The 27,527-nt window shown below is 41.7% G+C and overlaps 1 protein-coding gene across 3 annotated transcripts in view; it reads left to right on the top strand.

The window, feature by feature from the left end:
- NOL4 (nucleolar protein 4) overlaps positions 1-19,432 on the top strand; it is a 177,495-nt gene extending 158,063 nt beyond the window's left edge. For all 3 annotated transcript variants that reach the window (XM_026051609.1, XM_026051610.1, XM_026051608.1), the window contains 3 exons: positions 7,340-7,520; positions 11,061-11,141; positions 17,663-19,432. In XM_026051609.1, the coding sequence (XP_025907394.1) occupies positions 7,340-7,520; positions 11,061-11,141; positions 17,663-17,856 (456 nt within the window). In that variant the 3' untranslated portion in view covers positions 17,857-19,432. The remainder of the gene's footprint in view (positions 1-7,339; positions 7,521-11,060; positions 11,142-17,662) is intronic.
- The last annotated feature ends 8,095 nt before the right edge of the window (positions 19,433-27,527 follow it).

The following is a 27,527-nucleotide window of genomic DNA, read 5'->3' as shown; positions in this document are numbered from 1 at the left end:
AACATTAGATACAGTTGTAACTTCATGCTAGCAGCATTTTTTTCATGTAATGTTATTGCTGTGCCTGAAAGCTGTAAGCTGATGCTGGTATATTCTCCACATAATGTTGGGTCAKATGTTAGACTAGCAGCTGAGCTGTGGATGTTCAGCCTAGCTGGAATAAYCATCTTTAACTGAGCTGCAAAATGGGGCAGTATGTGTCCCAAAACCAGAATTTCTCATTGAGATCTGTCAGGGTTTTCTTCTGTTCAGCTATTATATTTTTTTCTGGTCTATTTTTAAGTATTCAAGAATCATTTCAAATCAGAAATAATTTCAAATCAAGAATCAGGAGTAATTTCAGATCAAGAATCAGGAATCATTTCAAATCAAGAATCATTTCAAATCAGGAAGGAATCATTTGATTCCTGATTTAAGTATTCAAGAATGAAGAAAATAAAGCAGGGAGAATGACTGGGAAAGACAGGGATGTGAATATGGACGGTGAGAAATAGAAAGCTGTGCAGCAGTGCCCTAGCTGTGTCTTACCAGAGAAGTAGTGTGCATGCACAAAGCAGGCGCTGTAGCCCTCTTACTTGCACTGGATTTTGTGTTTTATTTAAAACAGTTACTTAAATTTATTTTTAGTACTTCCGTGGAAAAACTCGGGAGCCTTTCCACRGGATGTACTATGTAGTTCCCCATGATTGTAGTACCTTATCCCTGACAAGGGTCTGGAATGCTGTTTGTGAAGGACAACTAAATTTAATGGGCAAGGAATCTGTGTGAAGACAGAGGGGTTTTTTTTTGCCTATTTAGCCTGATGATTTTCAACAACAGATTGTGAGAATTTTGTCAGACTGATAACTTGAAAGAACCCTGTGACCAGCCTAGAAGGTGGAGAAATATTTGGCATAGATATCTGTCTTGGAAAGTTATCAGAGGATAACTTCAGCTGTCAGATAAAAGACATTTCTGGTATGTTTAAATATTTTCCTAAATAGACTATAAAGATTYTAGCAATTCAGTGTTCATATTGCAGCTATAAAATCAGTATGATCATCTGTAATCTAAGGTAGATGTTAAATTAGAATTAGTGATCCCTCAATATTGGGACTGAAAATCTTATACAATGATATTCAGGATGGTTTTGAGGTGTGAAAGCAGTAGGCACCAAGGCAAACAGGTCACACAAATTAACTATAATGAGCAGGGAATCTGTGCTTTGGGATGTTTGGCTTTGCTCATGGTAGATACTGCAATTAGGCTGACTTTAACTAAACTGCGATTAGGCTGACTTTAACTAAACATCTTCTTCCTGCTGTAAGAGAAATAAGGTTTTCAGGGAAAGGTAGTATCTTTTATTAGATCAACTTTGGGTTCTTCTCTTGGTCTAGAAGAAGACTAACCTCTTTTTTTTTCTGCAAACCTTCCCGTGCTTCCATACTTAGATTAGCACAGATATAAGAACAGTCTTCTACCTCAGTATTAAAATATGTTGTCCTTTTAAAGGGCTGTGGGTATTTATTACTGCAAATATGAAGGTCATAGGCAAAACATTACTGAAAAGTTTCATTTGAATTTCATACTCAATTAAYTGTGTGCATTTGTATATTGTGTTTAGACCTCTGTTTTCTTGAATAGGCTAGTTTTAGTGAACAGTAATCTCCACACAAACCTTAACAACTCTAGAAGAGGGGAAAAATGGAAACAAAGTGGAAACCAAAAGTAAAGTCAAAACTCACATCTGCCATTTTACAGAAATACCATTTCCATCATTGCTAAATCTACAGTCTTATTGCAGTGTTAAGGAAAATTTTAAGTGTTTAAGGTGTTTAAAGAMAATTTAAGAAAAATATGCCAAAATATTTTTCATGGTCTAGGCTCCCATGACTTGGTCGTAAAATTAAGAGATGAGTCAAACACTACAGAACTGATTTAAGGTAATTAAAGCAAATGAAAGGTAGGATGGCTTTTTTTAGAACAATATATGCCATTCAAGCAGTTAGTAGTATCATTTATTAAGATTACTTGACATTTCGTATGAAAATACTTGATAATAACTTCCTAACCTTCAGCCATGAGGCATTATGCTTTCCATTGTCTTCCATGTGCTGAACTCTTTCAGTGAAAATATCAGCCGTTTCCCAGAATGGATAAAGGTTTGTCCTTAGTTTGGTCCCTAACCATGTTTACCATTTCTTAACATTTTTGTGTGTATGTATTTGGACTTAACATTACGATGTGGACATTTATCCAGAGGATGCACCTCTGGATTCCCCTTGCTTACACATACAAAGCCTTTTAGTAGCTAAATTCCCAGATTATTTGAATTTCAGCAGATGTGACTAGAAAGCTGAGGAAGGGGGGTCAGTGTTGGGGCTGTGAACCATGATGGGATCAGTGATGAAAAGAGATGGAGGGAAAGTGAGATTAYGAAATGGGCCTGGATTGGGAACTGAGTAGCTGAGGCTGACTGAGCATAATGGAAAATGTAACTAGGAACTACTATTAAATTAAGAATTAGTGGTGTCAAAGGGTCAAAATATGACTGAGGAAAAATAATGTGGACTGAGACAGGAGCTGTCCCACTTAATTGTGGAAGATGGCTTTGATCCTTGTGGGAYAGGACTCTGAGAATTATGAGATTTAAAAGAGGCTAAGTGGAAAGAGAAACCTGAGACAGGATCATAAGCGGGTGAAATGCTGATTAAATTCAAATTGGGAAGTGAAAGCACCTGAGTTGCTGAAGCTACTTGGGGTCATGAAGCAAGAGACCTGCTTGGAAGGAAGGGATGAAGGTTTTCTAGGCRAGGAGACTACAGTTTTGGTGAAGGTTGGAGACAGAACTTAAGAAACAAGGATGAGGAGTCAGGGATTTGGAAGAGCCAGTATGACCCACATTTGAAAAGAGATAGGATAGGGTAATGTATCAGTCTGTGGGGAGAGGAAATGACAGAAATGTGTGGATCTCTGAGGACTCACCAGCTCACGGACCCTGCAGTGAAAGCCAGGAGTCCAGTGGCTCATCCCTCTTGGAGAGCCCTGCTCTGCTTCCCTTCATGAAAGGCTCTCCAGCCAGAGCTGGATTCTGCAAGATCCTCCTTGCAGGTTCAGTGGGATATCCCCTGGGATGGCCCCTGATGGAATTTGAGCTTCTTAGGTCATTGATAATAATAATAAAATGTTGTGGTTGCAGAATTCAGGCTGTTTACATATTAGGTAGCTGAAGGTTCCCTTTCTGTCTGAATCTTAGCTGAAGGTTCCCTTTCTTTTCTGGATCTTACCATCTGAAGTGCAACGATAAAAGTCCCATCTAGCAGGGCTATTGTGAGTCATAATTGGACATCCTTTGAAAAGCGCTACACGGTTTTATCATGTACTTCTGTTTATTTCTATGATTTTAAAATCAAAAGTAAAATAAATTGGTCTATTCCAAATGGGCAAATGTAGGAAAATATTTGAAAAATTATCTCTGTTCTTCTAAAACCACACTACATGCTATTGAGGCTAAACTTTTTGTAAAGCACATGAAAGTGTGGTTTATTTTTTTCATGTGAATGACTTTTTTTTTTCTCCCTCTGCTGAAGAAAATAGAAGGCCTTATGCAAATATAGGGTCCCTGGCTTGTCTGTCTGTTTGAAGACTAAGCTGCATTTAAGTAATTCCAGCATCAAAGCGGTATTCTAAGAGAAGCATTTATTGACAAGAACAAGCGAGCCACTTTGTCAGTTTAATGTACATAAAAAGCATTAAGCAACATAAGGCAAAAATATTTACTTATTTTTCTTCCTCTTCTAATTGAGTAGAAACTTTCACCTCGAACTGGGGGCAGTTCCAATTCTCAGAGTTGTTGGTTTGTCAGGCTGGCAGACATGGCATTTTATAGAGGCAGCAAGTGGCCGTCACGCATGTGGCCAACTTTGAAGCATTAACGTTTATAACCTTGTTGTAAAGGTTTTGTCAGGTTTTCAGTTGGTCAGTGTTGTCCAGGTGAGCTGGTCTGCAGAAACCCTCCCTTTCGGGATATACATGCACTGGACACAGAGAAATTGCAGCGCTTTTAATGGCAGTTGCATTTGCCTGCCAGTTTTGCCATTAATGCCAGTTTTAACTGCCATTAATGGCAGTTTTAATAGCCTGCATTTCTGACACTGCTGAATATATGGGATCAAAACTCAGTGGACTGTCATTGGCAGAGGTTTTTCTTTTGGCAAAATCTTAATTTCTTCTATTATTGTGGAGGTGGCAATGTGAAAAAGATGGGGAACAGAAAGGAGCTTTGATATTGCTGTTTTTTCATTTCGGCTTTTCCCAACATTTTCCAAAAAAAAAATGCTCAAGGTCTAGATTACTTCTTTTCCAAAGTAAAGAAGAGAAATGTTAGAAGTATGACTTATTTCCAATGCCATGTATAAATGAAGACTGTGTATGTCAAATTGTAGTTGGACAAATATTTTATCTGCACCTTGTTTATGTGCACCATATTTCATGTTAAAGGTAAATTATAAATAGCTTTAAAATGCTTACTTAATACTCGACAAGTCTTATAAATGTTATGAATTAGACCAGTGTGTGTTCCCGTTAGTTAGGTTATGCTTGACAATAAATGGTTAGTTAATCATTACTGGTTATTACAGAATTAAAACATCAAAAAATGTATTTTAAATAATTTATTAAGCCTTGGCAATATAAATGCAAGTGGGAAAGTTTTATCCGCATGAAGTGCTGAACAACTAGCACAGAATATTAAAAAACCTCAAAACTATGCTTGCTTAATTTCTACATTAATTTAAAAGCAGAGGCAATTAAGTATGAGAGGCAGAAAGAAAATGCATCTGTGCAGAGTGAATGTCAGGTCTGCAGAAGTGTCTCTTGCATTCAGGTTCTCTCTCTGCAAGAGAAACTCACTTATCATCAGTATGGGTGCGAGGAGAAAGGAAAAAAGTTACTCTTCTTGAGGTACAAAAGATTCCTGGAAGATGTTTGAACCCCACAGGAGTGTAAATGGGGGAGTGCCCGGCCCCTGCACGAGGTGAAGGTTCGTAACCCTGCAGGGTTGTGAGCAGAGAGCTACGTCAGCTCGGCAAGCGCTGGAGAAAGGTGTCCAAGACCTGACTGTGCTGACTGTGGCCATCCTGGAGTGCTGTGCGCAGCACCTGGACAAGGCCCACGCTCTAGATCTGCAGGGCCTGGCACCAAATTCATCGTCCGGGTWCAGGAGCGTGGCCTGCGCTCGAGAAAGAAGCGTCGTGTTTGGAGGAGGCTGCCGGCAGCCCCGAGCTCCAGGGGACCCGTGGGGACGGGCCTTCTCCTTCAGGACACGTGCGTTGCCCCACGGATGCCCACGGAGCGTCCGTGCCCTCTCCGATGGCTCGCTCCGTAGCCCCGGCAGCTGCGCGGTTCCTCCCAGCGCCAGCCCCTCTCCCAGCGCCGCCTCCGAGAGGCCCCCGCTGGGCCCGTGGCAGGAGGGGTCGTCTTCTTTTAGAAACAAAGACGCAAGACTTATAAATGTTAAGGACTTGGGATGATGATTTAAGCTTTCTTGGCAAGATACTATTTTATTTTATAGCCTATCAATATTTTCAAATCGAATATAATATATCCTRTAAGAGACAGCAGTGACCTCTGAAGATAAAAAGTAAGTGATATTGAAGTTGGATTCCTGGCAAAAATGCATGGTAATTTTTAACATTTTTTTTTGGCTCTAATATTAAGAAAATGCGTAGGAGACTTCAGTATTGGCCAATTCTTCTAAGAGTGCAAAGCTTTGCCTCAATCTGTATTAGTGCCCAAAGGGTCTCATTCTAATTGTTTGTGGAATTAATTAGCTGATGGCTCCCTGTTCTGTATTAAATATTAACATTTCTGTTAATAATATATATTCTTTCTTGTGAGACATCTCAGTTGTGTCCAAGTCTCTTTAACCAATAAATAACTCAAAGACAGGCATCCCTTCATTTAAGAAAATTGATACTCTCATTTTTGAGGAATGGAACAGATTTCTATTCCTAATAGAAAAATGGAAGCTATTTGAGATTTTCTTTTTTTTGCTTAGACACAGAAATTGAATACTTAGGCAACTTCGCAATCCTTCTATACTCATATATACATTCTTATTTTTAATTATAYTTTGTAATAAGGCCTTAAGATAATTTATAACATTCTTAATAATTTGGATATGTTTAGCAACCATAAAATGGTTGTGCTAAAGGGAGAGGCATAAAACAGACAAAATATTACATAAAGGGGAGATACTACTACTCTGAGTTGACCTGTGTTTTTAAATGCTGATGTTTTATGGATACATTTTATATGAAATCATTGAAATAAATTTTCACCAGATAATAATGCAAAATCAAGCCCATTAAAAAAGTCTAAAAGTAAAGAAAAAAAATCAATTACTAATGAAGACTAAAACAAACTTCAACACTCAAATCCACGTTGTGAGCTGAACAGTTGCATACTTACAGTCTTCSTTCCTTTCAGCTACTGAAATGCACTAAGCCTTTTCTTGATGCTTTCTTTTTCACCTGAGTCATTGCTAGGGTTGCCACAGAGACGTTCTGTGATCGTGAGTGGAGGTGAGGTGGTCTAAGCAATAGCTGAAAAAACAGACACAGGAAAGAGAGTTGTGTTTTTGTGTTTTCCCCTCAAACATGATCATCTTTAAGGCGAGGTTAGAAGGCCATTCTGCTGTATCCTACTTTATATGCAAACATCCAGGAGGCAAACAGCATGAGATGAACCCCTGGCGTACAGTCCCTGCTCACACACAACCACAGATGCTTTCAGGTCATGTTTGTAGAGCTATCTTTCCATTTCGCCCTTTCAGTCCTCTGAAAACATCAACAGTGGGTTAGTTTTGTGCTGTTCCTTCTCTCCTCATTTCTGGGAGCAATGCACTTGAGATGCAGTTAATGTTCTGGCTTGGTTTACTTCACTGAAAAAGACAATTCTTCAACTCAGAAGACTAACTCTTGTAGCCATAAGGCAATGCTTGTTTTTTGGGTTTTTTTTTTTTTTTTGCTTTGTTTTCTGCTCCTTCACATGTTATTTCTAGTTAGAGTTTGGTATTTGGAGGAGATTGGATGCATCTGCTCCCTTTGGAAAACAGTTCGCTAGTGGAGCACAATAGATAAACATTATCAGGCTTCATGGGAAGCCTGTATCCTTACCTGTATCCACTATTTCTAATCAGCTGTCAATCAGAAATATGTCTGTGCCTATTTAATGTGCATTCTACTGCTCTGAAAGCAATGGATGAGAAGCCCTAAAAATGGAAAAGTCTCTTTCRTGCAAAGCGGAACGTAAAAATAACTTGAAAACCTCATGTTTTTGTCTTTTTTTTTTTTTGCAGGATGAGGCTGCTCCAGCTGACAAACAGTACAAACAAGAGCCAGCCCAGGTCGCTTACTCAACGTCAGCCGTTTCCAGCACGCAGGAGGTGTTGTACATCAATGGCAACGGGACCTACAGTTACCATAGCTACAGAGGGCTCGGAGGTGGGCTGCTAAATCTCAACGATGCTTCTAGCACCGGTGAGCTTCCCACAAAACGTGCCCGTGTGTTTGTGTGCTCCTGGGTACGTTTCCCCCGGCTGTACAAAGAGCTAGTCCAAGGGGTTCAGTATCCAGAGGCTGTCATCAGATAATGAGCAGGAAGAGAATCCCACAAATAGCTACTGCTGAGCAAAAAGACTTGCCCGTGGGATATTTGTCCCCCTTCAAGGACTGCTGGTTTACAGACTATACCTTGGATCTCTAATAAAACTGAGTAAAAAAACTGGGTTAGATCTTTAGCAAATATCCAGGAGTATGGGAAGACTACCCTGTCATTATTGTTCTCTCCTATACAATGACAAAATTAGGCCATTAATGTCTTTGTGGCTGCAGTCTGAAAATACTAAATGCCACATTCTGTGATGGAAGTAAATTAGACTGGATTTCAGGATAGTCTCTCTAGCTGMTTTACTGCAGATGAGAATCTCGCGTAACCAATGTCAAATGAGAAATTGACCCATGGTTTATACCATAAACTGAGAAAGATGCAGGTGATTATGCGTCACCAGGAGACTGTATGTCCCTCTGAAAAAAAAAGCATCATTTGTTTAGACAACATTACCTTCTTCTTATGCAAACATCTCAAGTAAACAAATATAAATGTATTGTTTCATTTGTTTGAAAAAGTCCCCAAATTAATTTCATGTGAATTTAGAGGAAAGGAAATGGTGTGCCCTTTCTGACAAACAAGAGTATTGTCTGTCTGTCAGAGAAAAGTGATTACTCTGGAAGGCTGAGGGTCTCTTGCCTCCGAGAGCAGGATTTAAGGACTGTCTCAGAGGACAGGGAAATCCCTGCTCTTTTGACCTGGCTGATTTGTCTGGCTAAGGAGAGTGCTGCTTAGGTACATGAGCTGGCCTTGGCCAGACACTTCAGCTACAGCCTCAGTTTTCAATGTGCTAAGCAGTTTTCAAAAGTTATCAGGGCTGCAGCCTGCAAGCAGGTAGTGGGATGTGGTCTCCTGGTGACCGTCAGACACGACCACTTCCCAGCTCGCCCAGAAAATCCACACAGGTCTGTGAATGGTTTACCTTAAGTTTTCAAAAGGCTTTCAAAAGACAATATTTTAGTTGTCAAAAGTGTTTGACTTAGAGAGAGTGAATGATGATCCGAATTGCTTCCATATGCATGGAGAATATATCTGAGGCATTGACTATGATTGCTGACCAAATATTTGCATACGTGTAAGACAGGCTGTGGAAATCAGGTTTCTTAGGAAAACACACAAGAACTTTAAAATTGTCTTTATACTGTGGGCGGAGAAGGTCCCAGCCAGTTCCCATTGAAAACAGTGGGCATTTTCTCTTTCACCTAAGGGTAGAATTATTCTATGTCATTTCAGTATGCCATTTTAAGAAATGAGGTACAAACTTAAGGTCACAAATTAGAAGCACCATTTTCCATGTGTCTTTARTGTGGAGGACACCAGAGCTTTATTGTCATTAAAAGACAAGATGGGTTTTGTAGACCCAGCAGTGGTTATCCTGAGCTGCCTGATGCTGCACAACTAATGCAGCCAGGGAACTATGTCCTGCTCTGCACTTCCAGTGTGGTACAGCTGGTATATAGCCGGTGTAATCCTTGTAGAGGCTGACAGTTTCCTTATTGAGATATGCCCAGAAATTGGAAAATTTGTCAGCAGGTCCCCTTACTCTGTCCGGCCCCTGTTGAGGAGTTGTCCTGGGGRTTGTGCACAGCTGGAGCGTTGTGCAAGGGCACCCGCCTTCTCCRCAGGGATCTTGGAGGATCCAAGGCACAGGCGTGCGGCTCCTGCACASTGCACAAGTCCAGGTACCAGCATTTGCAGGCCAGCTGTTGATGCTGCCAATGAGCTATTTGAATTCTTCCTGCCATTTCAGGAAGCTCATTAAGAAACTGGTGGAAAAGCAACTCTATCAGTTTCTTGGTTTCCTTGCCACAGAATCAGACAATTTGGTTACCTATTGGCTACTGGGTGTACAATGTTCTGGTTCTGTTAGCTGGTCTCCTTATAGCACCAAAAGAAGAATTTGGAGGCCATTTATTTGTCTGTCCTCTCGRCATGTCCATGAATATTTGTTGTTTCTTCATAGAAGTAAGAGGAGTGGATGGAGTTGCAGCTGGGTCTAACTATTGCCCTCCTGACAGACCCTACAGTTGTTTGCAACCAGTGCCCTTCTCTAGGGACTCTTGTTCCAAATATATGCAAGGCTTTTAGAAGTGTTAATGAGTTCCCTCTCTGCAGAGTAGAGTATTTGTGTCTGAATTGTTTTCAGGACCTAAGAAGTAATTTTGAGAACACATTTCCTTTTCAATTTAGTAACCCATCGTGTTTCTTGTCATGTTTACAAATGTTCTCCTGGCGTAAAAATAAATCTACACCTCAGCCAGGATGTGTGTATAAACAAATACAGTCTGGTTTTGTCTGTCTGCTAAAATGAAAAGGAGAGGTGGCAAAGGCTAGCTAAAGCTGGCTGATTGAATACCTATTTCTGGATGTTTCCCCACATTAATATAATGACTTTGTGCCCTATCTAGTATCCAGCTGATTTATGTTATTCCTCTGCTGTAAGGTTCATCCCTGCTATGATCCCACCTTTCAACCTTAGCTATCTGCCCAGCCAACTGTGAGGTGCCTCTCACTGGGGACATGTCTCTACCCACTGGTGCAAGTGCCTCCCTCCTCTGCCTGTTCTTCCACACTGCTAATTGCAAACTCATAATAAGCTCCTTACACAACTCTGTATGGGAGAGCAGAGCTCCATGCAGCTGCTCCATGCGTGTGAGCAGAACCCAACAGTTTGTGCAATGGCCCCTCTTTATTGTAGGCAGGAAGAAAAAAGACACAGTGGGTAAAAGCTTGAGCTTAAAGTACCAAGTCTTCTCCCTGCTGCTTTTAACTCTCTAGGCCAGTCCATCCCACCTCGAAAACTGCACCCTGTCACCATGAAATCTGTGGGCTGAAGGAGCCTCTGTCAGCTTGTCCATGGGCTAGAGCAGAGAAGCAGAAGCAGTAACAGAAAAGCTCCAAGGCGAGGAGAGGTGTCCACCCGAGGGCAGGAGGCAACTGCTCTGTTGGGAGTGAGACATTTAGTCACCACCAGAAACTGGCCAAGTCCCTGCATGCTGCCCAAACCTTCCCTGACAGAAACAGGATCACCTTTTTCTCATGTTTTCCTGGTGTCCTAGCACTTTTCAGAGGCCTGCTGGTGCATCTGTCAGCTGGCCAGCAGTCTTTGAAGCTGGAGCTGGCTTGTTGGAGCCTTTCTCTTTGCAGCCACGTAGTTSTCAGAGGTCCATTTTTCCTAAGAGGGGGCAGCGACTCTTTCTATTGCCATTGCTTGGTTTCCTGAAGATGATTTGGGGTTTGTTCTGTCTGTGTTATTGTCTGATCTTCTGGGTAGAAATTTCTGTCTTTTCACTTTACCTCTGCAAAGAGAGGACATTTCAGATTAATTTCTGATTAGACTGCCAATGCAGAACCTTCCCTTGTGGCATGACAAGAAAAAGCAGCTGTTCTGTCCCCATTTCTCCACACAGATCTTCAGCCTACGTCCACTACAGCCGTGACTCAGCACTGCATCCCCGGCACTACAAATGTCCAATCCCCTTCCAACTCAGGTGAGTCTTTCAGCCACAAAAAGCAGATAAAGCCACAAAGCAGATAAATCCGTGGCCCTAAGAGGCTTCTCTCTCAGCCTCCCTTTTCACTGCAGGCCTCTACACTGTGACAGCCCCATTTCTGGTCTCTAGTTGCTGGCATCCCATTGCACCACTGCCCTGTCCCCACTCTGTTCAGAGGTCCACGTGGGCTGCCCTTTCCAAGCTGTTCTCCTTTCTAGCCTGACCACTTGTCTAGATGAAAACCCACCTGCCTGGTACTTGAGCCTCCTGACTTGTCTACCACATCAGCCCAGCTTTGTACTGTAGGAGCTCCCCACTCCATCACATATACAGTTTTGAGGTTACCTCTAGGTTACCTTGCTGGGTTTTTTTTAACATATAATGGAGTTAATTSCAGTACCAGGCACAAATGTTGATTAGCATGAAGTTAAATTTGTATATTGGTCCCTCACTCCCTTGAGAATGTCAGGTTATTCTAGTGTAGCTAGTGGGCTGGCAGTAAGCAGCTTAGATCCCCATGAGGAGGGCAGCCGTGGTGAAGCTGTGCAGTGCAGCCCTGCTGAAGATGCAGACTGGTTCGAGGAGGCTCCAGAGGTGAGACTGAGCCCAGGTGAGTGGGGTGCCCATGCCACAGAGACCAGGGCTGAGCACTTGYCCACCAGTGCCTGTGTCTGGAGGAAAGGTGCCTCCCAGTGCAGGCAACAGAGATGTTGTGGGTAGGAGCTGCAGGTACTTACTACAGCTCAGGCCATTATGCAGGTCTTCATGCAAGGGGCCAAGCTCTTCTCAGTGGTGGCCAGTGACAGGACGGGAGTAAAGGGAATAAGTTGAAACCCAGGCAGTTCCATCTGCATGTGAGGAGGAACTTCTTCACCGTGAGAGTGACAGAGCCCTGGCACAGGCTGCCCAGGGAGGCTGTGGAGTCTCCTTCTCTGGAGGTCTCCAAACCCGCCTGGATGCCGCCCTGTGCCCCGTGCTCTGGGTGTCCCTGCTGGAGCAGAGGGACTGGACTAGATGATCTCTCGAGGTCCCTTCCAACCTCAGCCATTCTGGGATTTTGTGATTCATTTGTGAGGTTATGGAAGCTGGATGCAGAGCACAATACCGTTCCCCTGTGCCTCACCACACATCTGTGTGATGATCTTCAACTGTAACGCAGGCATAAAAATGTTTAGAGAATGATATCACTGATAAGAGCAATGAGAGAATTCACAGAAACCTGTGTCTCAATTTTTGACAGTTTTATAATGTAGTGAATTCAGGCATGTGAGAGGAAATTGCCACATCTCTTTTCCACTCTTCCCATTATACAACATTATTTTCCTTGTTTATAACTGGGCCAAGCCTGAACAAATTGAATTGAAAGTCTGCCACAGGCTCAATATTTTTTTGGAGTTATTTCATCAACAGTTCAGGGAAAGGTTATTGGGAAGACATGTCATTTATCTATGTTTAAATGTGGAACTCTAGCACCTGGTCATGGAAGGGGAGTTGCAAGTTGCCATAGCTCAGAAGAAATCTGTTCAGATTCAATGAAGYTGTTACCCTTTGTAAAATCTTTGCATTTAAATTCAATAAACACACATTCAGTAGAGACTCTTGCCATATGAACTAAGAAAAACAGAAGTCTATTGGAGAATGTCCGATATGTARGCAGACCAGGTTACCCACAGCGTGCTGGCCATGATGAAGGCACTGGAAAGGATTTTCCCTGTGGCTGCTCTCCCCAGCTATTCCCCTGGCATCAAAGTGGGAACAGAAAGGAAAGACCAAGATCATCCCTACATTCCTCTTCTTCCTTCCTCCTCTTTCAGATTACTGGACACAAAGAGGTTTACATAGTAGTTGTCCATGATTCCTGATTCACAGGGATTATTCTGGTTCCACCATACGAACAGGGATGGAATGTCTATAGCTATCAGAAGGTACCTTATTTTTCTACCTTTGCCATTAAGGCAAGACATGCCATATGGCAAGGTATATAATTCATCTCCATGATGGAGTAGAAATATATTTTCTAGGTGTGTGTTTCATAGTAGTTTCATGGGAAGGCCTTGGGAAATCCTTCCCTCTCAAACCGGCATGTTTGTGGATTGCTGAGRATGCATTATGCTCAATGGCTGTAGGCATCTTTGTGTTTTAACATCTCTTTCCTCAGGCTACACAGCAGTTTTCTTCTGCTGCCTAAATTAGCCAAAAATCTCTTTCCCAGTGGGGAAAGTGTGAAATAGAAAACGAAGCTTAAAAGGTCCAATTCATTAGGGGCTTTTTTTTTTTTTTTTGTATAGTCTTAGGCACATCTGCTCTCTCTTTGAAGGCAGGGAAGGAGAATCACCGGCAGATGTGTGATATCACAATAAAACATTCTTGCAAAAATAAATACATCTGATTCAGAAAAGTATCATATTGGATGGTTGTTTCTATTCAATTTTACCAGAGCAGTCGAGAATCTGATTCTTATTCATTACTCCCAATACCACTCGTGGGGAAAAAAGAGTGGGGAGCAGAGTAGGTGCACTAATAAAGACATGTAAGAGAGATTTCAAAGCACAGGTAATTCCTGTCTTTGTAGGGAAAATGTATTTTTCTATAAATAACTAATACTGCTTTTTACATCTTGGCTGATAAAAAAGTTTGCTTAACGGTTAGTGAAAATGTAGAARCATAGTTAAACACAAATACAGCTTTTTAAAATTATTTTTGATATTCTAAATTATTGTCTGCAATAGTGGTAATCATTCTGGAAGTTATTGATACATTTTTTTTTCTCTCAGTAATTATCAACTTTAAAATTGATGGCTACCCAATGAGAGCAGACAATTYTTAAGGAAATTATGCTGAGACATTTGTTACTGTTTTTCTACTGTTAGCAGTGTCTCTAATGACATGTCTGCATCTGATCCATATTTTGGAATTTGATATAAATCATGTTGCTAATAGTAGTGCATGAGGCAATAACTTAAGTCTTGCACTTTACAGAAAAGCCATTTGTCCCACCGTGTATTCAATAGCAGCCATTCCCTGCAGTTAATTTGATAAATAGTTGAGCACCCAGGAAGAGTGAGTTTTCAGAGTTTCTATATTCTGCTTGATGTGATTCCGACAAGAACCATTTCACTTCACAAGAGAAATTAGCTGGATGGAGTGGGCTGAGGTTGTCCCTGTAAAATGTGCCGTTTGTTAAAGTGTCAATCGGGTGGCCTGTCCGAGAGGCAGAGGAACAATCCCACACTGTTCAGGAATATTATTAAGTAAAGAATCTGACTCAGCGATTTGCTTACCCTGCACTGCTTAATGAAAGCACCGGAGATGACAAGTCTGAGTTATAACCATATGCACTGGAAAAAAAAAAAAAGAAAAGAAAGTGTCCTGTTTTTGTCTTTGCAAGATATGCTTAATCTTTGGCTCTGTGGAACCTGGTAATGCTTTCACTCGGGATTTGTTATTTGCTTTAACTTCTTGGGAATAGGACAGGACATGCTAAAATGTGCAGGAGTACCGTGGAGGAAACCAACACTGCAAAATTTGTTACAAAAATAATTAAGATTAGACTTTTCTCTGTTTAAGGATACACTTGGTGCTGTGGAGATTGGCAGCTTAATAAATAATGTTAAGAATACTAAGAAAATGTTTACAAAAATCATTAGAAGATGGTCATTAAAATAAGCAGTGTCTAAACTGATCAGCTTGCTCCAGATTTAGTCATCTGTAGTGCTGGCTTCTGAAGGTAGAGGTTCATGAATTGTCTTCCTTAGCTACTTATTTTAAGAAGGTGAGGTGCAGGGGTCACATAACTGAAGCAAGAACTGAAATTCTTACTCCCACATCAAGGAGAGATTGTTCTCTTTCTGCTGAGCTCCCTGCCAGCATAAGCAGCTTCCCTTCCTGGGAAGGCACCTACTACCCCAAAATAGCAACCACGAATCCTTTTCTCTGTGTCTGAATCTTTTTACTTTTTTGTTCGAGGCTTTTCTTGGAGAAGGAGCAGGAGGACAGGAGCTGGGGAACAAAGAAAAATGCCATTTTCCTACCACATAAAAATTTAAATCAAATAGTTTGCAGTGGTTGGGGTGAGTTAAAACCCGAGTTTCTCATTTCCTTTTTGTACAAACACTCAGTATCCACAGAAGCCTCTGAGAGCAGGATGCAGGCTCGAAGATGCGTGTTCTGAAGAGCTGAAGAGTTAATCAACACTTTGAGAGATACAGAGCCAGATCTTCAGTTTGTGTAAATCAGAGTGGCTCTAGACTTASGAGGTGTTGCACTGAATTGTGCCTGCAGGGCATCTGGCCTTCCTTCTCCTACTTTTCCTTTCAGAGTAATGTTTTTACTCTATGTCTTTATTTTTCTAAGGAAAACTCAGTGACATAAATAAGGAGAACTATTTATTTTCTTTTTCTTATGAGTGAAACAAATTTAACAGCCTATTCAACCCCTTGGAAAACTGAATTACCATGGAGAAAAGCCCTTCACTTTCCTTACAGGAAAAAAAAATTGCTCTGCCACGGAAGCCCTGTTCTGCCATATATTCTTTGTGTGTTTTTAGCAATGACATGAATGAGAGTCAGGGAAAGAACGTGAAGTAGGTTCATCTGGAGCACAGTGCCCTCAATATGTCAAAGGTAGCTTTTTCACTACTGCCTCGGTAAATATTGAAGTCTTTAATGGCTTCTTACAGCCATTGAGTCCAGCTGGTTTTCTGATTTGTACACCCTTCTTCTCAGGACCGGGGTGAGATTTCACTTCCCTAGAAGTATCCTCCAAGCTTCTTTATGGAACAATCATTTCCCAGTAGGGTGCAGTCACACTGYAGTGCATCCACTGAGCGAATTGTCCTTTTATTTATCCTTTGCACACTGGAAAACATTTTAAAATCAGTTCCTTGATGCTGGGTAAAGCTGGGTAAAATAATTTTGAGGCTAAGTGGTGTGCGTGGTAGTTGCGGAGCTGGAAATTAGAGGATCTAACAGGACCCGTTCTGTCTGGGTCGTTTCTTTTCATAGTCCCAGCTCTGCTTTCATAGGGAGACTTTCATAAAGTTTAATGGGAGTGAGAAACATGGCATTCTTGACATTTTTCATGGTTTCAGCTATATCATAGAGTAGTCATAAGGGAAAGAAAAATTAGCAATTATTAGGACCAGATCTTCATCGTCTGGAGATCAGTGCACCTCTTTCTAATAGTGGCCAAGCTAACAAATATTGTTTTGACTCATGGGATTCTGATGAGATTGTTTAGSAGAAACTCTAGAGTATAAATAGGTGCATTCTGTATTCTGTATTTGATGTGCTGCATTTTTAATTAACTCAGTCTCCTTAGGAAGCAAAGTGTATGTGCCAGTGCTGAGAAAGCTGGAGCACTGATATGCATTCTCCATGTGAAGTTGAATAGGGACATTTCTGGAAATGGCCCTCATAGGAAAGCAAGAGGTGTTTCTTTAGATAACTCGATCCCAGTTTCAAGGGAGAAGCATCAGCTTAGGCTGATCCTCTGCCTGCAAGAAATCTAGATTTGCTACTCTACCGCAATGAATGAACAGTATTTTGTCAGATCTGCMCTGCTAGATAGGTGTGGTTGCCATCTTTTATAAAAAGAAAAGAGGAAGTGATAAATGCGAGCAGCTCCTCAGTGCTGAGCAATGGCTACGGTGACACAGCCAGGGAAACTCCCCGCGGAGCTGAGCCCGGCGACGGGAGACGGCTTTGCTGAGGGAGCCGGCGCTGCCGGCTGCGCTGGTGGAGAAGGCCCAGCATACTGGGGCGGTGGTGGAGAGGGCTGCCAGTGCGACCTGGTGCGTGCTGCGAGCTCCCTTGTCAGCGCTGAGACTCGGAAGCAGCTTGTGACACGCTGCCAGCTGCCCTCATCCCCCGCAGAAGGAGCGGCTTTGCCAATCGTGCCTCCGTGCCGTGGCAGCCAGGCTGGGGCCACAACRGAGCTCATTCATGACAGGCTGTTTATGTAAGTGATCACACGGCATCGGGGCCGTTCGAGTGAGCGCCCCATCGTCTGCCTCAGGAAGGGATTCACAGGCTGGCCACCTGCTCTCTGAAGCACATACACTTGTGAAAGATGCATATATATATATAGAGAGAGAATGCAGGTTTGCTTCTCTGTGATGGAAACAAGGCTGCAGTTTGCCGTGGGGGCTACCGTGGCCACTGCAGTTTGAGGCCACGGGCAATGCGCTCTCTGCCCTGTTCACCACGTGGCATCGGGAGCAACGTTGGCTGTGAGAGCAACCCGTGCCCCGGGATCCCTCAGGGCAATGTTTTTGCTGGCAGTGGGCCAGCACCTTGCAGMACTTTAGAGGTGTCTGTGGTATATAGAAAATAACCACTGTTTTGCCCATTAAGGGAATTGGGAATGAAACGCTTACCGCTTGCGTGGGCTGCTCCTCACTGGTACTCAACCATGAGCAGATTTGCTACATTGGAGTTTCTAACTCCAAACCTGTGGTGCTGAAAGGTCTCTGGCAGCAAGATCTGAAGGCTTCTCTTCTTTTCCCTTGTTATCTGCAGGTCCAACAGATCTCAGTATGAAGAGGCAGTTAGCAACCAGCTCTGGATCCTCCAGCAGTACAAGCTCTAGACCCCAGCTGAGTCCAACCGAAATAAATGCAGTGAGGCAGCTTGTGGCAGGGTACCGAGAATCGGCTGCCTTTCTATTGCGTTCCGCAGACGAACTGGAGAACCTTATTTTGCAGCAGAACTGAGGCATGAGACCTTCAAACTGGCCTGGTCTTATCTCAGAGTTTCCACTAATGACATTTTGATTTCTCAGAGCACACACGTCAGTTCCTGCACAGTCTTTTAGGAGAGTTAATTGCCATAATGCCACACTGTTCTTGATCCATAAAGTGATGTGTTAAGGTGCTTCAAGTGAACTTCAACCTCTGGTATTTCCAAGGTACTTTACTGTGTCCAGCTTTTTGTTTTTAGTGTGTCAGCATAAATATCGAAAAAAAAGTGGCTAGAAATTAACTCGTTCTAACAAGTGGAGAAACGGAAGATGCTGTGATGATTTTTTTAAAAAAATGGTTCAAGATCCACGTGCAATATTAGTGGAATGTGGTACTGACTCATTGGACTTAAAGCTGCAGTATATGGCAAAACGTTGCCAAATGTCCTGTTGCTACAGGACACAATTGCAATTAAAAGGATCTTGTATTTTAAAAAAATGTAATTTTTATAAAAAACAAAAGATTTTTGTTTTCATTCAAGATTTTTCATTTTTACTTTGGTAAACTTTTTCACTGGTCCTAAAAATGTTTTGAGGAGCTATTGTAAGTCCCCCTTCCTCTCTTGRACCCTTGACTGTGCCCTTCTCCCACCTTCATGTTCTTTCTACAACAAGCAACTCTCGATGCTGGATAATTCTTCCCCTGTGTACTGTAAATTGTCATCTCTGGAACACCTTCCAAAGGAAGCATGCGTTTCCTGCTTTCATGCCATTCTCAACTCCATTCTGTAATATATATTGCAGCTTTATTAGTAACTAATAAAGAGTTGAGTTTTTTTTTTTTTAAAGACATATCATTGAGAAAAAGAAAAAAAAAGAAAAATTGATTTCTTACGGTGAGCTCATCTAACTCCATAATCACTGCTGCTGTCCTGTACAAGTCCCTCTAGTTGTGATTGGATGTAGATGACTGAATGTTAAGAGGTTGCAAGTGACAATCTGAAAATTTGCACTCTTGTGTGTATTTATTTTGTTTTCCTTAATTTAAACAAAATTCTTACAGAGGAAGGTCATTGACACTTCTGGTAGGATTTGTATAATTCCCAGGCCTAGCTAAAACTGTACTCAAATGTAAATGGATGCAGCTGCAACGATAATTAAACTCTTCTCTCCCCCTCCCAACTCTTCCCAACCCCTCTATTTCTTATTTTATAATATTGATAACACATTAATGGTGTTTTCTTTGTGCACTACAGCAGGCTTATTTTTAAGTATATAGAAAAAAAGTACTTTAGTTTATGCTTATTGTACTATCTGTTCTGTTGTTTAGCTTTTGTTTAGTAAAAAATTCCTTGTGCATTCCTAAATTTGCCTTATTTCATGTACAAAATTTTATGTAATTCCATTTTTGACAATGAGTTTAAGGCATCAGTGRTATTTTATATCTACTTGTTACATATAGTTTCCCAAGTAATGACTGTGATTGTGACCAAGTAATGTGCACTTTTTCTTGTAACTGTGGACATTGCTATGCTTTTATTTTCTCTCGTGTTTCTAGAATTACTGTTGCTTACAGTTATGTAAAAGAAAAAGAACTTTTGTGATACTGTTGGTGAATATTAATGTGAAAAAAAAGCCTATGAAATATGAGTATTTGGAGGTACCTAACTACAAACATCTCTAATTGTGGACTGATGTTCACAAATCTAAAAGAGAATTCAAAACCTGAGGGCTGGAATCATTTCCTCTGTTTTGTTTGGGTAAATAAACAGACTTCTGTGTTTAAATACACGATTGTGAAACATTATAACATTTAAATTGACCTAGCATTTAAAGCTGGAAATATTATTTTCTTTAAACAGGAAAAGGGGACTTCCAGTGCAATATGTGCAGACAGCCAAAGCTCATTTCTCAAAATTATTGAGAGGCTCATCTAGATGGAGCTTTGTTTTAATGAAGAGTTTTCTCAGTAGAAGCAGAAATTGGTGTTCCATAAATCATAAGGTCTGAGTCACTAACTTTTGTAATTAAAGTTGGCTGGAGGTAACGCAATTTTGCCATTATGCATTTATTCTTAAAAATCCAACGGAGGTCTTCTTAAAGGTACTGATTCTTGAATATGAGAATGTTGTTGCAAATTCTTGCTAGCCATCACTTGTGAAAGGTGTTCCCTCCTAGTATCTCCTCACCCTGCTTGTCAAAGGCTCCCGAGGGCCTTGGCTCTACAACATGACTTAGGTCTCACCAAGGCACTCCAAAGTCCTTTGGGAATCTAGTGCCTTGTTCATCTCTGTGACTTTCAGCCAAGRTCTACAACTTCTTCCCTCTCTTGCCTCTCAGGAGGAGATGAAGCAGTGCCTTGTGTTGGGTCGCTCTTGGATCCTCAGCCAAAAATGTTATGGCACACATTTTCCATAGCAAGAAGGGTTCAAAGTTTCCTTAGTCCTGTYTTGCATGGCCAGTATGCCACAAGCAGACAGCTAAGCAGCAACTCAGCAGGTTGTCTAAGCATTTTTTTTTKGCCAGGTGGGAGTGCAACTCAACTAGGCAGTGTCACTGTTTTGAGCTGTCTTGCTAAATCCAGATATGGTAGGCTGGAAGAAGAGGAGGTAAGAGATTTACTTCAATGTTCTCTCCTTATCCCTCCTTCCCCTTCTTTTGAGGAAGAAGAAGAGAGTTTGGGGGTCATCCTATGACCTTCAAGACATATGGCTAATCTCCACCTTTTCCTGCTCTATCCCTACCTTTCCATTGTAGTTCTCCAAATATGTTTTTTACACCACATTCTCTTCCCCTGGCTGCCTCTTCTGAAATATTTAGGGCCTTCTTCAGTTATAGAAGGAATTTATGTCCTTCTCTTTAAGTTCATACAGATACTTAGCTTTCAGTTCTGAGATGGTTTATCTGGGCCAAATCCCAGCAGACTGACAGAGAGTTTTCACTCTGTAGCTGTTTCCACCTTTAAGTGCTGAGTTTATTCATCTCTGCTTTGGAACAGTCTTAGATTCAACTACTATTTTAGCTTCTCTCTCTTCCTAGAGGATACTGAAATTTATTCTTGCCCTGTGAATAAGAGACCATAAGCCTAAGTCTACTTTTGTGCAGTGTATACAGATCCAAGCATCAGAATTAAATCTGTCTTCTTGGATCTGATGTCAGTGTCTCAACCACCTACTCTCTGGCTTCCTTGAACATTCGAAGGAAATGAGGGCTCAGGTTTGGTACATCTCCCTCAGCTGCAGACTGGGTGATGTGCCCAGAGCTAAGTATCACAGTTAGGATAGAGCCAACCACTTCTAGCATGGGCATGTCCCTTCACTGCTGTTACTTAAGACTGCCTTCAGAAAAACATTAGACTTTATCCAATATCCTCACCAATGTCTCAAGTTACAGAACCTCATCAGTGTGTACTGGTAGGTGTTGGGTTTCCTTGAGTTCCCACTTGGCCCCGTATTTTTCCCAGTTATCCTGGAGTTTCCTTGAGATTGATCCTGTAAGAACTTCCGTTCTACAGGGGGTGGCTGGAAGGGCCAGGGTGGTGGGAGATTTAAGAAGGTTCTGATCTCTAGTGTCCCTAAAAGTCATATCCTTTTGGGGGCCCAAAGTTAAGTACCAAACATGTCTCTTCTCTTACTGGGTTGTGACTTGCTGTCCACACTGAGGAGACAAGTCATTTTCTCCTCTTCCCCCTTCCCTGACAGGCTGTTTTTCCCTGATGTGTACCACCGTATAACAGCCATAGGTGCTACCTTGGGTTGTGGGCTAAGCTGACCAGCTTCATAACTAACTAGACTTGTTYATAGCTTTTGACATTGTCCGCTGAAGAGACTGGAGCAAGAACACATGAAAAGGCTTCTGACATTGACTGATTTGTTCCAGCCTGGCACTTTCCTGCCTGTCCCCAAAGAAGGTGGCCACCATATGAGTCAAGCTGACTACCAAAAGCTACAGAAACCCAACATGCAGGTAAGCAAAAGAGAATTATTTAACAGTTCCCAGTTTAATGGTTGCCTTTCTCCTCTGGAGAATTTTCTGAATGAGGCCAAGCAAATGAACAATGTACCTGACTAGTTATACTGGAGAAACTGGGTATTCTTTCTGTGGGGATGTGGTTACCCACTGACCACAGTTTATTTTTCTGGTGGAAGAACTCCACTGAAACAAGGAGCAGTTTTGGTTTTCTTAGAGTTGCTAACACTGTGTTATAAACTTCTGTAGCCTTATTAAAACTCCAGTAGATTTAAATGTTTTTAGGGGCTGGAAAGGCATTTGTAAGGAAGGCAAAGTGTTTTCATTCACAGGAAAGCTGTTAGTTGACAGATATAATAACTATTGAATCATCCCTGACTCTAAATGTATGAAAAAAAAAACCATCACATGAAAATGAATTGTGAAATAAAGGTACAAATCAAGCAAAGTCTACCAGGTGGTTACTGGAGTACGTAAGAATGTAAAAGAGTTGCCCTGGGTAAGACCAACAGTTCTCATGGCCTTCTCTCCTGGCTCTCATAATAAATAAAGCAGATATAGATAGAGTAGATAGAGTAGATAGAGTAGAACAGAAGAGAGCGGTCATATAGCAGTGCTTCCTAAATATGCTTCCGTGAGCCACAACGGTTTGGAGCTCAGGAAATTCCTGAGGTATCCAGAAGGCACCAAAGGTACTGAAATCCATTGTGCTCAGCATTTTGGAGATAGAGAGTGAAACATCACACGTCCCTGAAATGACTCCTTATCTGTGTGGATACTGGTGTGGGAGGAAGAACAGGCAAAAAAGGCAAATGAGTTGCCCGAGGCCGTGCAATCTGTGAATGCCCGAGCCAGGTCTTCTCCTTTCCAATATCCTGTTCCAGTAAAACGCACTCCAGATGTGCCCAGTACAGTATGTAAAGTCCAACCTTCTAATCCTTTTTTTCCAGCCAAGCTGCCCTCAGGACAGGATCAAATGTTGAGGGGGAGGACGCCAAAGTGGTTTCATACTCTAACCCAAATAACCTGTTTAAATCTCTTTTTCACCCCTGAAAAAAAGGAACACGAAGATGCTGGAAAGACTGTAGAATTAACACCTGCCTTATGAATAGAGACCTTAWGATGGGCTGCCGAATTCAGTTAATTTCTCTGAGTGTGGAGAAAGATTTTTTCTTTTTGTGCAAAGTTTTTTGTTCCCTAATCTAACAATGAATGTCTGGAAACAATGGCAAAGAGTTCTAATTATTGTGACTGTGGGTGTGATTTGTTTGGTAAGCACACCTGTGCGGTGGCACAGCGTGCTGTAAAATCCTGGTGCTTGGATTGTGGAGAAAAGGATCCAGCGCAGCAGCCGCCCACAGACAGGACTGTCCCCGTGTCCCCTGGGATTCCGAGCACCCACCGACTCATCCGGGACGAGGACCACGGAGCTAATTAAAAAAGAAACAGTGTTAGAGCGTTTCAGGGATTTTAAAACATGTTTTTAATTGAAGCTTTTCCTAGTGCTCCCCTGGAAACTTAGATAATTTTTCCCTTTATCCTGCGAGGCTGCTGCTTGGTGATTGTAGCGCTGATAATTAGTTCTTGAAGCTGTTTTCTTTCTGATGCTCAGCCACAACATAGTCTAGCACTAGCATACTAGTTTTCATAGCAGGAAAAGCACTAGGAAAAATGGCAAAATAGAAAGTTTTTTTTTTTTTTTTTTTTTGTATTATTAATCTTTCAGGCTTGTCTCTGATTAACTTTTTAAAATTAATTTTGTTTTTTTGTTACCACCTCAGAGTGCCTAAGCACTGCAAGCTTGATTTATTTACTTCCTCTCATCTTATATGGCAGGGAGAAAAGGGGTTGCTCTGCAGAGGAATAGCTTCTAGCTGAGGAAAAGCTCTTCCTGGCCTAGCCAGCAGGCAGCCTTGGCCTCCACCTGCCATTCCTCGCCCGTGAAAGGTAGAGGCCACAGGGCATGCTGCACTTACACACCTGGCCTCTAGTGACTAGAGGCACAGGCTGATTTTTATGATGTATTTTTAATGCTTATTTCCAATATATTTTTCTCTTCAATGCAAAAATCAAAATATTAAGAGAAATAAAAGTCAAAACTGCAGATTTCATATCAATCTTTAATGCTCAACATAGCGCTGAGGTCCAGATTCAGAAAGCACTTTAATAATCTCAATGTTAAAATACATAATCATATGATTGTTCCCTTTTTTATTAAGAGAGGGGGAAGAAGCTATGCAGAAAAGACAGGAGGGAACTTACAAAAGCAGACATATGTTTAAAAAGAAGGAAAGAAAATCTGGAGAAGTCCAGGAGGATCTTACTTCACATAATAGAGAGGCCTGATTTCTTCCTTCTTCCAGATTTTGTTTTTCCATCATCCTTTTGTTTGGACTAATAAGACAAGGAAGGAGAACCCTCCTGTTGATTCTCCCTGCCAAATACTGGGTCTCTGTTTCCTAATGAACTTCTTGCAGATGAAGGACTTGCAGTTATGGTCAAAGACTACTACCCAGTTTTTGACTAAGGTTTGGTCTTTGAGACATCAACTCATTTAGAGCATGGGTTTTGACATCTTGACCCATTTCTACAGTATGTGTAGGTGTATGCCATTATTATGGCATGGTGTATGTACCATTGATGCATGATGCTATAGAAAGAATGTAATTTTGATGGTCTTTGGGAGAATCATTGCATTCCTAATATTTTTTTTCTTGAATTAGGATGAACATAAATGCACAGAAACATGACTTGCATTACATAACAATCTGATTTTAAGTAGAGGCTGACTTTAATTGTACCTTCATAAACTTTCTCAAGATCTTTAAAATCCGCAGAACCTTTTCATCAGACAACATATTGACCATCAAACGGCTGAAAATTTTGTGGAAAATCTCTATGAAATGCTATAGGTCAGGTATTTCAGGCAGTCTGAGGGTTTTTCAGTAATAGTTTAGAAAATTTTCAGTGGCACTTATTTCCCTTCCTACATCGCTGTCCCTGGGACTTCATACTGACATTTTAGGACTTCAAAGTGAATTCCATTTTCAAGAAARTAGGAGAGAAATGTGCTTGATAGCTACCAACTTGTACATCACCCTGGAAGCTACCTTTCTGTGATGTGAAGATGTGAATATGAATTTCTCTCATTTGGTTAAAAAGGGCCATCTGCCCTTGATAGTCACTGTAAGCATCAGCTTTGTTTTTCTGTTCTGTAGGGGAGAATGACAACTGACAGGGATACTGATTTTTATTAACTCTCTATTGATCCCCACCAATAAGGGGATGATATTGTTATGGTAATGCAGAGTAAATGCCACCAGAGCACAATGAAAGAAATCAGTAGGCATTAGATGCCTTGATAAGAGCAAAGCACTGACAGAACTTTGTAGATCCGGATCTGTTCATCTTGGGTTGTTCGACTCCAGACTCAAACCCACATATATTGCGTGGACGCAATTTTCTCTAGTCTACATGTCAACTTCTTGTTCTCTAAATTTGTATTACTGAACTATTAGAAAAACTTAGAAAAAAAGTCTATGGGTCAAACATTCTAGTTCCTGGCAGTAGCAGCTATCAAGGCCACTCTTGAATGGGAGTGACCAGAGTCAGACTGGTTGAACAGAGAGAAGCTCCCAGGCTAAGAGCTTACCAAATCTTGGTAAAAAGTAAGGGGGCACCTCAGTGGTCGCTATAGTCAKCCCAACCCAAGTGGGGATGTCCATGAACGTAGGCAAAATTACAATTACACTACAACTAAAACAATAGCACATTTAATTAAAAGAGGCCTGTTACTTATCTGGATAAAGCGTGAAGCTGATTACACCTCTCATGTTTTAATAGTTCTTCCAGTGATCCCAGGCTACCAGTACTGAACTCTCTGACTGTCTATTGCCCAAGACTTGGACAAAGATAAAATCCTCTTTCATTAGTGCTTGATTCTTGTTCAAGCCAACAAAAGGACGAGCATTTGTTGTTGGGGGGCAGAGAACCCAGCCACTGAAACCTGCTGTCTAATTTACTGATGCTCACTGTAAAATTCACTTGCAGAGTAGTGGGCTCAGTGTAAAGYCTAATAAATGAAAACTCACACTGCAGTGAGTGTTATTTGTGACAAACACACGCACAGTTGTACCTCTCACTTTTGTTTTATATGAGGAATACTGCTTTGAAACCGAGACCTAGGTAGAGAKAAGTGAAAAATAGGCCCACTTTGGCACAATGTGACCAAACCAGCCTTTCTGCAAGCTACTGAGCAGTAGCAGAAAGACACCCAGAAGAAAGGAACTACTTCTGTCTTTCCATGTTGGAGAAAGAGTTGAGTAGTTAGGACTAAGATTTAAGATCAATATGTCCATGACTGGTTCCTGTGTCTCTGTTTCCTCTTTTCCTTGCTTCCTCCAGGAAGGCCAGGTAACCTTCTTGGTGGCAATTCCACAGGCAGCAGAGCTCCCCTGGAGCAGCACTGAGCAGATAAGCAAGTTACGCAGTGATCATGTCCAGCCTCAGCTCCTCCAAGAATGGCAGTGCAACGTGCTGGAGAAAGGCAGAGGAAAACCCACACATGTCCGACGTGAAAAGCAGCATTATTAGCCAAGACTCAAACCCTGTGGATTCTGTTGTGCGGGTGGCAGTGCTCAGGGCAGGGCTGTGTTACACCCAGCACCCAGGTGCACCCAGCTGCATCGGCCCCTCAGAGCCGGGAGCAGAAGGTTTCCCTGTGTGGCGTGAGCTGGAGAGCTCAGGGAAGCCACGRAGTCCTGCTTGACTCCAAGTCCCTTTCTCCTCTTACATCCCCATGGTACCTGCTTAACCTCATGGCATCTTTGTTCTCACACTCGTGTTTAGCATCTTTGCTGCATTTGTAGRATTAGGATTTTTTCACTAAAGGGAAATACATATTCTTAGTTCTTCTGCTTTCATCAGGCCTGAGGGTATATTCCCTCCTATTAGCCCTTTAGGAATCTAAGAAATTCCCTTGTAAACAGAAATGCATGAAAAACAGCTCCAAAATAGGGTTTGCAAAATGATTAAAAATACCTAGAGTGGATTGACATGATCCCTAGAGCTTAGAGCAAGAACTTTGCTGAGAACATGAAGCAAGGATAAATGAAGGAGGGTTTGTAAATCTCTAATAAGATGTTATGCTCCAGTTTTTCCTTCCCTTGTGGAGCAGCAGCAGAGCCTATCATATAAGGGCTTTTTTTTTTAATACTACAGTCCTCAAGGGCTAAGATAAAAAAAAATTAACAGTTACTTTCACTGGGAGCAGGAGACATGTTCAGAAGTCCTCAGCCTGCTTCATCAGGCTGAGAACCACTGCTGCTTTATAGCCCCTGAACTGCAGTGTGTCTGCGTAGACAAGAGCCTGGGCAAGGCTGGGTCTTACCTGGCATCCTTAACCCGCAGCTCGCAAGGGCTTTGTGAGAGCCTAGAGCGCTGGCCGCTTCGCAGGCTCCCCGTGCTGGCCGTGAGGGAAAGCCCGTGTCCTGCTGTAGTTTCCAGCAGCTCACCCCAGGGAATGCAGCTGTGCCCACGCTGAAACATCTTCCCTGCTCTCTAGTCATTTCTGGAATGCAGACTTTAAAATGACTTAAATTTAAAATGACTTTTAAATTAAAAAGAATCTTCATTTTTCATCATCCTCCCCAACAGAAAGCAAGAGCAGCAAGAAAGTGAGACACCCAGTTATATTTATATATTTATATATTTATAGCTATAATTATAGTTATACTT

Source organism: Nothoprocta perdicaria, unplaced genomic scaffold (genome assembly GCF_003342845.1).
Source record: "Nothoprocta perdicaria isolate Ctin4 unplaced genomic scaffold, notPer1 scaffold_77, whole genome shotgun sequence".
Lineage (NCBI taxonomy): Eukaryota > Metazoa > Chordata > Aves > Tinamiformes > Tinamidae > Nothoprocta > Nothoprocta perdicaria.
This window is presented reverse-complemented; position numbering and strand designations above follow the sequence as displayed.